The sequence below is a fragment of the Oncorhynchus masou genome, chromosome 25, assembly GCF_036934945.1.
Source record: "Oncorhynchus masou masou isolate Uvic2021 chromosome 25, UVic_Omas_1.1, whole genome shotgun sequence".
Classification (NCBI taxonomy): domain Eukaryota; kingdom Metazoa; phylum Chordata; class Actinopteri; order Salmoniformes; family Salmonidae; genus Oncorhynchus; species Oncorhynchus masou.
In genome coordinates this window covers 33,598,615-33,610,976 of record NC_088236.1, presented here as the reverse complement: position 1 = coordinate 33,610,976, position 12,362 = coordinate 33,598,615, and the positions used below count along the sequence as shown (strand labels likewise).

Below are 12,362 nucleotides of genomic sequence, written 5' to 3'. Positions count from 1 at the left end.
AGCTATACCATCTCTGCCAGAACATCCGCCAGACTCCATATGATAGGCTTAATTAACACACTTTATATCAATTATGTAGACCAGGAAGGATATAGAATATACAGGATATGTAGATATGCAGACTGCTTAGAATATGAAGCCAATAGTCTCTACAGTCAATACAGTATACGTTTCGAAACTAAATAGGATTATGGTTAGGCTACACAGCACAGGTCTTTAGACTATGCATAGTGATGCATTTCCTGTTCCTATTGAGGCCCTCAGTGAAGGCGTTGGATCAATGGTCTGTGTGTTGTCTTCTCTCAGGGAGGTGGAGACTGTCCAGAGATGAGTATAGGAGCCATAAAGATGGCCCTGGAGGTGTCCCTACCAGGCTCCTTTATCTACGTGTTCACTGACGCCAGAGCCAAAGACTTCCGCCTCAAACGGGATGTACTACAGCTGGTGCAGCTCCGACAATCACAGGTAATAATTGCACTCTAGAAAATGCTGGGTTGTTTGGTTGACCCAACTGCTAGGTTGCAGGCGTTGGGTCAATTAGTTGGGTTGTTTTCTTTAACCTTTAAAAGTCTAGCCCCATATAAATGCATTGAATAACACATTAATAAATGGCTGATGTAATGGCTGTTGTTGGTGGAATGAGAGGAGGACCAAAGCACAGCGTGGTAAGTGTTCATTTTTTAAAATAAAATAACTGAACACTGAACAAAACGACAAACGAACAGTCCTGTAAGGTGACGAAAATCACTAAACAGAAAATAATCACCCATAACTAAAATGGGGAAAACGACACCTGCCTTTGATTGAGAACCATACCAGGCCAAACACATAAACACAACATAGAAAAAAGAACATAGACTACCCACCCCAACTCACGCAAACTAACACAAACTAACACAAAGACATAATAAAGGAACTAAGGTCAGAACATGACAGCCGAAAAGACAGTAAAAAAAAATATTTAAAGGAATAAGGTTTTGAAGTGTCTGTCCTATATCTAGGAGATACATACAGTGCCTTGCGAAAATATTCGGCCCCCTTGAACTTTGCGACCTTTTGCCACATTTCAGGCTTCAAACATAAAGATATAAAACTGTATTTTTTGTGAAGAATCAACAACAAGTGAGACACAATCATGAAGTGGAACGACATTTATTGGATATTTCAAACTTTTTTAACAAATCAAAAACTGAAAAATTGGGTGTGCAAAATTATTCAGCCCCCTTAAGTTAATACTTTGTAGCGCCACCTTTTGCTGCGATTACAGCTGTAAGTCGCTTGGGGTATGTCTCTATCAGTTTTGCACATCGAGAGACTGAATTTTTTTCCCATTCCTCCTTGCAAAACAGCTCGAGCTCAGTGAGGTTGGATGGAGAGCATTTGTGAACAGCAGTTTTCAGTTCTTTCCACAGATTCTCGATTGAATTCAGGTCTGGACTTTGACTTGGCCATTCTAACACCTGGATATGTTTATTTTTGAACCATTCCATTGTAGATGTTGCTTTTTTTTAGATATGTCAAATCCTACGTCGCCAAAAATTCCTACGGATTACGTTCAAAAATTCCAATCTAGTAGGTCAATCCAGCATGAAGGTAATAAATACCCAAATGATGGTTAAATTAACCCATGTTTGGGTAATCACACAGCCCAACTAGCTCAGGCAAAATAACCCAGGATGTGTTCCGTCCAATATTTACCCAGCACTGGGTTACCAAAAAACCCCAATTAAGTTGTTTGTCACCCAGCATTTTTTAGAGTTTGATGGCAATGTATGATAACAGTATTCTCATGAAAGTTCAGTAGTAATAACCATCCACCGCTGTCTTCTGTGTGCACCCAGGTTGTGTTTGTGCTGACTGGGGACTGTGGAGACCGCTCTCAGCCTGGGTATAGAGCCTATGAGGAGATCGCTGCCACAAGTTCTGGACAGATCTTCCACCTGGACAAGCAGCAGGTCAATGAGGTGAGATTCAAAAGAGGAGAGTCATCAAACTCATTTATATACAGTACCCGTCAAAAGTGTGGACACACTTACACATTCAACATTCTACATTTTACGTTGTACATAGTGAAGACATCAAAACTATGAAACATATGAAACATATGTAGTAACCAAAAATGTGTTAAACAAATCAAAATATATTTAAGATTGATTACAGCTTTGCACTCTCAACCAGCTTCACCTGGAATGCATTTCCAACAGTCTTAATGGAGTTCCCACTTATGCTGAGCACTTGTTGGCTGCTTTTCCTTCACTCTGCGATCTAACTCATCTCAAACCATCTCAATTGAGGTCAGATGATTGTGGAGGTCAGGTCATCTGATTCATCACTCCATCGCTCACCTTCTTGGTCAAATAGCCCTTACACAGCCTGGAGGTGTGTTGGGTCATCGTCCTGTTGAAAAACAGATGATAGTCCCACGAAGCGCAAACCAGATGGGACGGCGTATCGCTGCAGTATGCTGTGGTAGCCATGCTGGTTAAGTGTGCCCTGAATTCTAAATAAATCACAGACAGTGTCACCAGCAAAGCACCCCCACACCATCACATACGGAGATCATCTGTTCACCTACTATGCGTCTCACAAAGACAAGGTGGTTGGTACCAAAAATCTTACATTTGGACTCATCAGACCAAAGAACAGATTTCCACCGGTCTAATATCCATTGCTCGTGTTTCTTGGCCCAATCTCGTCTCTTCTTCTTATTGATGTCCTTTAGTAGTGGTTTCTTTGTAGCAATTCCACCATGAAGGCCTGATTCACGCAGCCTCCTCTGAACAGTTGATGTTAAGATGTGTTACTTGAACTCTGTAAAGCATTTATTTGGGCCGCAATTTCTGAGGCTGGTATCTCTAATGAACTTATGCTCTGCAGCAGAGGTCACTCTGAGTCTTCCTTTCCTGTGGCAGTCCCCATGAGAGCCAGTTTCATCATAGCACTTAATGGTTTTTGCAGCTGCACTTGAAGAATCTTTCAAAGTTCTTGACATTTTACGAATTGACTGACCTCATGTCTTATAGTAATGATGGACTGTCATTTCTCTTTGCTTATTTGCCATAATATGGACTTGGTCTTTTACCAAATACCTTCTGTGTTCCTCCCCTGCCTTGTCACAACACAACTAATTGGCTCAAACACATTAAGAAGGAAAGAAATTCCACAAATGAACATTTAATTGAAATGCATTCCAGGTGACTACCTCATGAAGCTGGTTGTTGAGAGAATGCCAAGAGTGTGCAAAGCTGCCATCAAGGCAAAGGGAGACTACTTTGAAGAATCTCAAATATAAAATATATTTTGATTTGTATAACACATTTTGGTTACCACATGATTCCATATGTGTTATTTCATAATGTTGATGTCTTCACTATTATTCTACAATGTAGAAAATAGTAAAACATTTTAAAAAATCTTGAATGAGTAGGTGTGTCTAAACTTTTGACTGGTACTGTACATTTTTTCAATCACACTCATGAGGGTGTGCTGAGTCAATGGTCAACCATAAGTGTGATTTTCTATAAGAATTGTAGGTTTTTAGTCTCTTCAGGACATCTGTTTAAAAAATACAGGCAGGTTCAAATGAACACATGGTGTATGGAGAATATTTTATATGTAAAAGCAGTCGAAAGAATAGCTATATGAACCCGATATCACTCATACATGTAATCATAGTGTATTGTATTGACACACATAAAATATTTTTGCAGTGCATATTATTCGTACCAGGGACTATATAATAGTGGTGAGTGATTACTTTATCTCAGCATGTAACTGAACCACAAATGTTGGAAACCTAAGTCAACGGAGCTCAATAACTCTCAGTCAAACTTAAAACAAGACAGAGTTTCCTTTGGGAGAGACACTGGTATCCTGCATGTCATCAGAGGAGACTGGAAGGTGGCTGAACCCTGAACCCAGCTCTCTATGTGTGTTTTTATGTGTTTCTGCCTTTCTTTCAAATCATGTCGGTCTTTATGTATTCATGTGTATGCATGCATGGTGCGTGTATGGGTGTGGGATCTGGTTCTAATAACACTTCATAACCTCCACAGTTCATTGAGGAGTGTTTGAATGTCAGAACCACATTGCAGGGCATAGCTGTGCAACAGTATAATGGTTAATAATGAAGAGCTGCGGGACTACATTCACACCATCAACAGAAACCAGTCCTCTCATCGTGGGCCCCAGCTGGCCAGAGTGTGGATAGTGCTAGACCAGGTTACATTGCCTTTACATGTTTTAAAGAGACCACTCTCACCTTTCAAATGTTATGCTAATTGGCAAGCTCTCCACTCATTTAGCAAGGATCAACAGAACTACAATCCTATTTCAGAAGTACAGTACTCCTGGGTGGCATGGTATTACTGAATTCATTTAAATCCTTTAATCCTTGGAAACCGCATGCCTCAAATCTAACTAAAATCTCACCTCTTAATATCAGTTTAATAAAGTGTGGCCAAATCACATTTACATTTACATTTAAGTCATTTGGCAGACGCTCAAATATACACAATCTTTTGTGGTCTCGGGCAGAGATGTGGAGAGAAAACAGACTGCTTATTTAACTCTCTAACACCAGGATATGGTCTGTCATGGCTTCCCTCTTTCTTTCCAACACAGCTGCCCTCTTTAGCTGGCTCCAAATCCATACACAACAGCTCATTGTGAAACCTTGTGTGTTACACTCCTTAAGCTCTTAATACTTAACTTGTTGTAATCACTGGAGCAATCTGTCAGTAAGCCCTCGGGCAGAAAAAGAACACTAATGTTCTGTTTAAAACCTCTTAAGGATCAAAGAATCACCAGCAGCGAGACTGACATCATTGATGTATACAGAGAAAAGAGTCAGCCTGAGAATTGAACCCTGTGGCACCCCCATAGAGACTGCCAGAGGTCCGGACAACAGGCCCCCCAATTTGACATACTGAACTCTATCGGAGAAGTAGTTGGTTAACCAAGTGAGGCAATCATTTGAGAAACCAAGGCTGTTGAATCTGCCAATAAGAATGTTGTGATTGACAGAGTCGAAAGCCTTAGCCAGGTCAATGAATACGGCTGCACAGTAATGTCTCTTATCGATGGCGGTTATGATATCGTTTAGGACCTTGAGCGTGGTTGAGGTGCATCCATGAAGGTACGGTGGGATTTGAAATGGTCGGTAATCTGTTTGTTAACTTGGCTTTCAAAGACCTTAGAAAGTCAGGGTAGAATAGATATAGGTCTGTAGCAGTTTGGGTCTAGAATGTCTCCCCCTTTGAATTGGGGGATGACTGCGGCAGCTTTCCAATCAATGGGAATCTCAGACGATACGAAAGAGAGGTTGAACAGGCTAGTAATATGGGTTGCAATAATTTCGGCAGATAATTTTAGAAAGAGAGGGTCCAGATTGTCGAGCCCAGATTGTCGAGCCCGGCTGATTTGTAGGGGTCCAGATTTTGCAGCTCTTTCAGAACATCAGCTATCTGGATTTGGGTGAAGGAGAGGTGGGGGAGGTTTGGGCGAGTTGCTGTGGGGAGCGTAGGACTGTTGACCGGGGTAGGGGTAGCCAGGTGGAAAGCATGGCCAGGCGTAGAAAAATGCTTATTGAAATTCTCAATTATTGTGGATTTAGCGATAGTGACAGTGTTTCTTAGCCTCATTGCAGTGGGCAGCTGGGAGGAGGTGCTCTATTCTCCATGGACTTTAGAGTGTCCCAGAACTTTTTTGAGTTTGTACTACAGGATGCAAATTTCTGTTTGAAAAAGCTCACCTGAGCTTTCCTAACTGCCTGTCTATATTTGTTCCTAACTTCCCTTAAAAGTTCCCTAAAAGTTCCCTTCCCTAACACCATATCACGGGGGCTATTCGATGCGAATGCAGTAATGGTGAAAGATAATACAAAGGAAAAAACAATCGTTCTTTTGTATTTTTTTTGTACCATCATCTTTGAAGTGAAAAGAGAAAGTCCATATTGTATTTTTCCAGCCCAGGTGCAATATACATTTTGTGTATGTGCAACGTTTTAGACTGATTCAATGAACCATTGCATTTCTGTTCAAAATGTTGTATCAAGGCTATTCAAATATGCCTAATTTGCTCATTAATAACTTTTTATGTTAAAAATTGTGCACCCTCCTAAAACAATAGCACGGTATTATTTCACTGTAATAGCTACTGTAAATTGAACAGTGCAGTTAGATGAACAAGAATTTAAGCTTTCTGCCAATATCGGATATGTCTATGTCATGGGAAATTTCTTGTTACTTCCAACCTCATGCTAATCGCATTAGCCTACGTTAGCTCAACCGTCCCGTGGAAGGGATACATATCCCGAAGAATTCAACTTGAATTCTGGTCGTAATGGTCATGGAGGCCATCCTCAATTTTCAGTGTGAGAGGGATGTGAGAGGGCTTAGAACCTGGCCAAGAGAAATCTTTCTGGGCTCTGGGAGGTTTCATCTATGCTCTAATCCGTGCGCATGGATGATGTCTGTTCTGTTGCGTGAGTCGACCATGAGCTCATGGGTTATTGCTGTCCATCTATAAACTACTCTAGGCTGTTTATGATCACCTTGTCAGCAGCCTGGCTAATGCATGTTCGTGTCTCTGTGTTTCAACTCCACACGCACTCCTCACTGAAGTGTCTGGACTTCCTTCTATAAAAGAACCACTAGTAACATTGGCCCAATGGTTTCCTCATCAGGTGAGCCCAGTTGTGTGTTAAAGGGACAGGTTTTATTGTTAAAAGATCAATTAAATCCACTTTAATCCATATCTTCTGTCGTGTTCCTGATGTTAGTGAAAAAAGCCAGTCTCTGTAGTCTAGACCTGCTTTCAGAAACAGGAAGACAAATGTGGTAGACTCTTGCTTGTTGTCTGGGGGAGAGGCAAGGCAGGTGTTTTGAGGTTCCCATCCAATAGGAGAACGGGGGTCCATCTGGGACTGATTTGGCCTAATAGCCTGGTTCCTGGCACCCCGTCTCCTCTCTCACAGTGATGGTGGTAGCTGCTTAACCCCAGAGCCGGAGTTGGGAGACCCCTGTGTGCAAGGAGGGCTGTGGTCTATAGGTTCCCCAATCACTATGGGAGAAACATTCAAGCGGTCTGCTGGGTGGTTTCAAAGGGGCATGGGGAGGAGGAGGAATCCCTGTAGAAAACAACCTAGCTGGAAGATGAAAAGAACCGTGTATCTCCTTAGCCTTAGCGGACCTTCCTCTGGCCACCCTCCTTGCTCTAGTCCTAAAATAGCAGAGGTGCTTCTTCCTGACACAACACCACGTGCCTGTTCAGTCGAGACACGGCAGATGAGGTTTCAAAGACCCGTCGATCCTCTGGATTCCCCATGGCTCAGGCAGTGAGCGGCTGTTGCAGCAGCAGAACGCACCATGTTCCTTGAGTCACACCTTGGCCAGACCAAACAGCATCAGCTCTATCTCTGTGTCTCCCCTGTCCCCCATGTCCCACACTAACAAATAATGGTTCTAAATTGTACCAGATAGGGGATCTTTGGCTTGTAACCACAGCAAAACCCTTTTTGGTGCTATATAGAATGCTTTTTTGAAAGTTCAATAAAAAACCATGCTCATAAGGTTCTAAATGGAACCTGTATGGTGCTACAAAGAACCCTTTCTAAGGTTCTATAAAAAAAACATTAAAAAGGTTCTATGTAACACCCAAAAAAAACATATCCACTATGGTTACAACCCTTTTCTCAATCTGAAAGGTTCTTTGTAGATCCTTTTTTTATTCCGGTCAGACAAATTATATTGATAAAATTTCATAGGTGTTATTATTGCGTTAATTGACAAGTGCGCTATATCTGGAACAGCTGGGGGTCCCCTGATGAGAGAATTGAAAACCCCTGATTGATTTAGTCAACTGTTCTCAATTGACTTAAGGCCATGCATTCGTTTTTCACAAGACACCATCACTGGCCATAGTCATATGTAATTCATAATGGCATAACACAACATATTAAATAAACTGGAATGATCTCATGGTTGCACAAAAAGCGCTGTGCGTAAACCACACCCCCAAATATTCAAATGAGCTGCCTCCCATACATTTTAATTAGCACTAAAAGAGCTGTAAAGAACCTTTGATGACCTCAAAGGCTTATTTGAGTCATTAGATTTCCACAGAACCATCACCCATCCCAAAGAACCATTGAGGAACCCTAATGATTTAGTGTGTAAGTCTTTGGGGAGATCTCCCTAGGTGCTTGAGATGAAATATACACCGGTTTGAGGCAGATGTACAGTAGGTCACTCTATAGCAGTTTCCTGCTCTGCTGGGGATGGCAGCACATGTGGCAGAAATTACAGCTGTTTCCAGTTGTAAACTCAGAGAGGAACCAGCTGCTGTCAGCACCCAGTGGGCCAGCTTTGCTCACTCCAATCTTCTCCATTATTCCTAAATATATTAAGATGTGTTGAATAAGCCCCATTTCTCAGAGGTGCCACTGAAGTAATGTTTTCTGTTTGTTTTATAATAGGTACAATGCAAAACCATAATGTCTGTACTCACGAGACCACAGTTGCTTGTTAAGCACTTGAAAGATGGAAAAATGATGATCCGGTCAGAAAAAATAGATTCAGTTATACAACGGGTTCTTCTCTTCTTTTCCTGTAAAGGCGAAAGGACACATAGTTTTTTCTTCTGAATCCTAACCACCAGCATGATTTCACCTAGAGGGTTGAGTATATAATCAAACATTGAAATTCTACCTGTCAAATATTCTACAGTAATAGTCAAGGGGGAAAGTATTCTCAGTGATATTTACTCCTGAAATGTATTGTAATAAAGCCCCCCAGGCTTATTTCAGACTCAGCGGAAGCCAGGCATTGGTTCATCTGTTCTCTGAGAATAAGATAATTACCCTCATATCAGAGTGAAGCCTCCACAATCCCGTCAACCCAAGACCAGACCAGTCCTCTCAGGCCATGTCTGCGATTTAAAACCCAACCAATATGTAGGGTTCGGGAGTAACAGAATCCATGTAGCCTAATGGATTACAAAAAAATTCAGATTACATATACTTTTGAAAACGTAGATGAGTACTTCTAGAATTACGTTAAAATTCAGAAAGGATGTCTGCGGGAATTTGGTGAAAAAAATATTGGCCTCCTTTCTGTTTTCTCAATGATATTCAAATTAGCTTTGAAAAAATGCCTGCTTCAAATTTGTTCTGACTGAGCGAGAGTGACCAGAAATCAGAGACCACTATGATGACACATAATGCATTTGATGGATCGCAGGAAAAGAGCAGGAATAGGCTTTTGTAAACTATAGTATAAGCAATGTCATCCAATGGTGCAAATGCAAACAGAGCAAAACGAGAGATTATATTGGACAAATTCAGGTAGGTCCCTCCCCGTTTCTTTCCGCCTGCTTCCATTTAAGAAACGTTTTGCAACAGAATCGGCTGCAAAATTACCAAATCAAATTATATTCGTCACAATAGACATATTTAGCAGATGTGAATGCGGTGTAGTTAAATGCGGGTTGTTCCTAGCTCCAACAGTGCAATAGTATCTAACAATTCACAACAATACACACACATCTAAAAGTAATAGAATGGAATTAAGAAATATATAAATATTAGGACGTGCAATGTCGGAGTCGAGATATTAAATGGTACAACAAAAACGTAAACAATACATTTTTCACATGCAAATACCACTTTTGGGAGGGCTCAAAGCATCAACTCGAAGCAATGAGCCCAATCAGTCTATCATAAACAACAGAGTAGGCTCATTATTCCATCGTTTTGGGGTTATACTCAGGTAAAACAATTTGACTAATCTATATTTCCAAGTTCTATTTTTGAAGACAAGGGGTGTTATGTAAATTGGAATGACTGAAAATATGACTGTCTGTTGTTGTTTTTTATGTAAAGATATGGCCTAATCATATTATTATCTGTAGTAGAAAGCAGTGAAGCCTGCAAAACCAACCCATTAAGTAAAATGCAATGTCCATTTATGGACAGCTATGTAAACCGTAACACTAAGGTAACCTGCCTAAATGACTAATGACCCGTAGCGCTCACGTCTGTAGCCATGAAGTGCTTTGAAAGGCTGGTCATGGTGTCACATCAACACCATCATCCCAGAATCCATGGATCCAATTCAATTTGCATACCGCCCTAACAGATCCACAGATGATGCAATCTCTATTGCACTCCACACTGGCCTTTCCCACCTGGATAAAAGAAACACCTATGCAAGAAAGCTATTCATTGATTACAGCTCAGCGTTCAACACCAGAGTGCTCTCAAAACTCATCAATAAGCTAAGGAGCCTGCGACTAAACACTTCCCTCTGCAACTGGATCCTGGACTTCCTGACAGGCCTCCCCCAGGTGTTAAGGGTAACAACACATCCGCCACTCTGATCCTCAACACAGGGGCCCCTCGGGGGTGCATGCTTAGTCCCCTCCTGTACTCCCTGTACTCCAACACCATCATTAGGTTTGCTGATGACACAACAGTGGTAGGCCTGATCACCAACAACGACGAGACAGCCTATAGGGAGGAGGTCAGAGACCTGGCCGTGTGGTGCTAGGAAAACAACCTCTCCCTCAACATGATCAACACAAATGAGATGATTGTGGACTACAGGAAAAAGAGGACCAAGCACGCCCCCATTCTCATCGACGGGGCTGTAGTGGAGCAGGTTGAGAGCTTCAAGTACCTTGGTGTCCACATCACCAACAAACTAACATGGTCCAAGCACACCAAGACAGTTGTGATGAGGGCACGACAAAACCTATTCCCATTAGGAGACTTGGCATGGGTCCTCAGATCCTCAAAAGCTTCTAAAGCTGCACCATCGAGAGCATCTTGACTGGTTGCATCATTACATTACATTTTACATTTACATTACATTTAAGTCATTTAGCAGACGCTCTTATCCAGAGCGACTTACAAATGGGTGAATTCACCTTCTGACATCCAGTGGAACAGCCACTTACAATGGCATCTAAATCATTTAAGGGGGAGAAGGATTACTTATCCTATCCTAGGTATTCCTTGAAGAGGTGGGGACGGAAGGTGGTGATTGACTCTGCTGTCCTGGCGTCGTGAGGGAGTTTGTTCCACCATTGGGGGGCCAGAGCAGCAAAGTTTTGACTGGGCTGAGCGGGAATTCCCATTAGGGAGGAGAGGCCAGAGGTGGATGAACGCAGTGCCCATGGTGTAGGGCCTCAGAGCCTGGAGGATCCTCAAAAGCACCATGGTCTAGCGGAAGCTTCAACTGGAAGCCAGTGGAGAGAGCGGAGGAGCATCTTGACTGGTTGCATCACTGCCTGGTATGGCAACTGCTCGACCTCCTACAGCAAGGCACTACAGAGGGTAGTGCGTACGGCCCAATATATCACTGGGGCCAAGCTTCCTGCTATCCTGGACCTCTGTACCAGGCGGCGTCAGAGGAAGGCCCTGAAAATTGTCAAAGACTCCAGCCACCCTATTCATAGACTGTTCTCTCTGCTACCACAAGGCAAGCGGTACCGGAGAGCCAAGTCTAGGTCCAAGAGGCTTCTAAACAGCTTCTTCCCCAAGCCATAAGACTTCTGAACAGCTAATCAAATGACTACCTAGACTATTTGCATTGCCCCCCCCTTTTACACCGCTGCTACTCTGTTGTTATCATCTATGCATAGACACTTTAATAACACACTTATCCTGCAATAGATGTGATAGACGTTTGTCTTCTTCAAATGCCTCTTTAGCAGGTTGACGTTTATTGGGATGAGTCTTGTTCTTGAAGCAGAACTGTGTGAGGCTTTTTGGTCTTAATTTAAGGTTAGGGTTAGGCATTAGGGTTAGCATTGTGGTTAGGGTTAAGGTGAGGTTTAGGTTTAAAATCAGATTTTATGACTTTGTGGCTGTGTCAGCTTCTAACCTGCACCTCTTAAGGGGAAAAACATCTAAAAGTAACTGAAACTAATGAGATTATATGACTGAGTTTGGGTAATCCAACATTTACTTCACTGATAACATTTTTTGGACATGGAACTAGTAACTGTAATGGATTACATTCAGAAAGGAATACACCCAACCCTGCCAATTTGACAGATTACAGACAGTAAAAAAGTTCAGCCATATATAGCCTAAATTGATACTGCACATTGGACCTGTTAATAATTTGGAATAGATCTCAGGACCAGGGAACCAATGCCATGATTCATTAAAAGAGGTGAGCAGAAACATTGCTCTTTCTGTCATACAGTGTGCTACCTTCCACTGTGAGAGAAATTCCTCCTGGGAATTCATGCTTAAGAGTGCAGAAAACTGTATGTTTTCTTTTTGACAGTTGAGCTGTTTCACTTTCCTTTCGTTTATGGAAGATCCCTTTGAGACATAAGATGGTTCAAAGACA

At 42.0% G+C, this 12,362-nt stretch overlaps 1 protein-coding gene across 1 annotated transcript in view; it reads left to right on the top strand.

The window, feature by feature from the left end:
- LOC135514164 (hemicentin-1-like) overlaps positions 1 to 12,362 on the top strand; it is a 74,560-nt gene that overhangs the window by 8,254 nt on the left and 53,944 nt on the right. The window contains exons 3-4 of the mRNA XM_064937417.1: positions 307 to 465; positions 1,842 to 1,964. Of these exons, the coding sequence (XP_064793489.1) occupies positions 307 to 465; positions 1,842 to 1,964 (282 nt within the window). The remainder of the gene's footprint in view (positions 1 to 306; positions 466 to 1,841; positions 1,965 to 12,362) is intronic.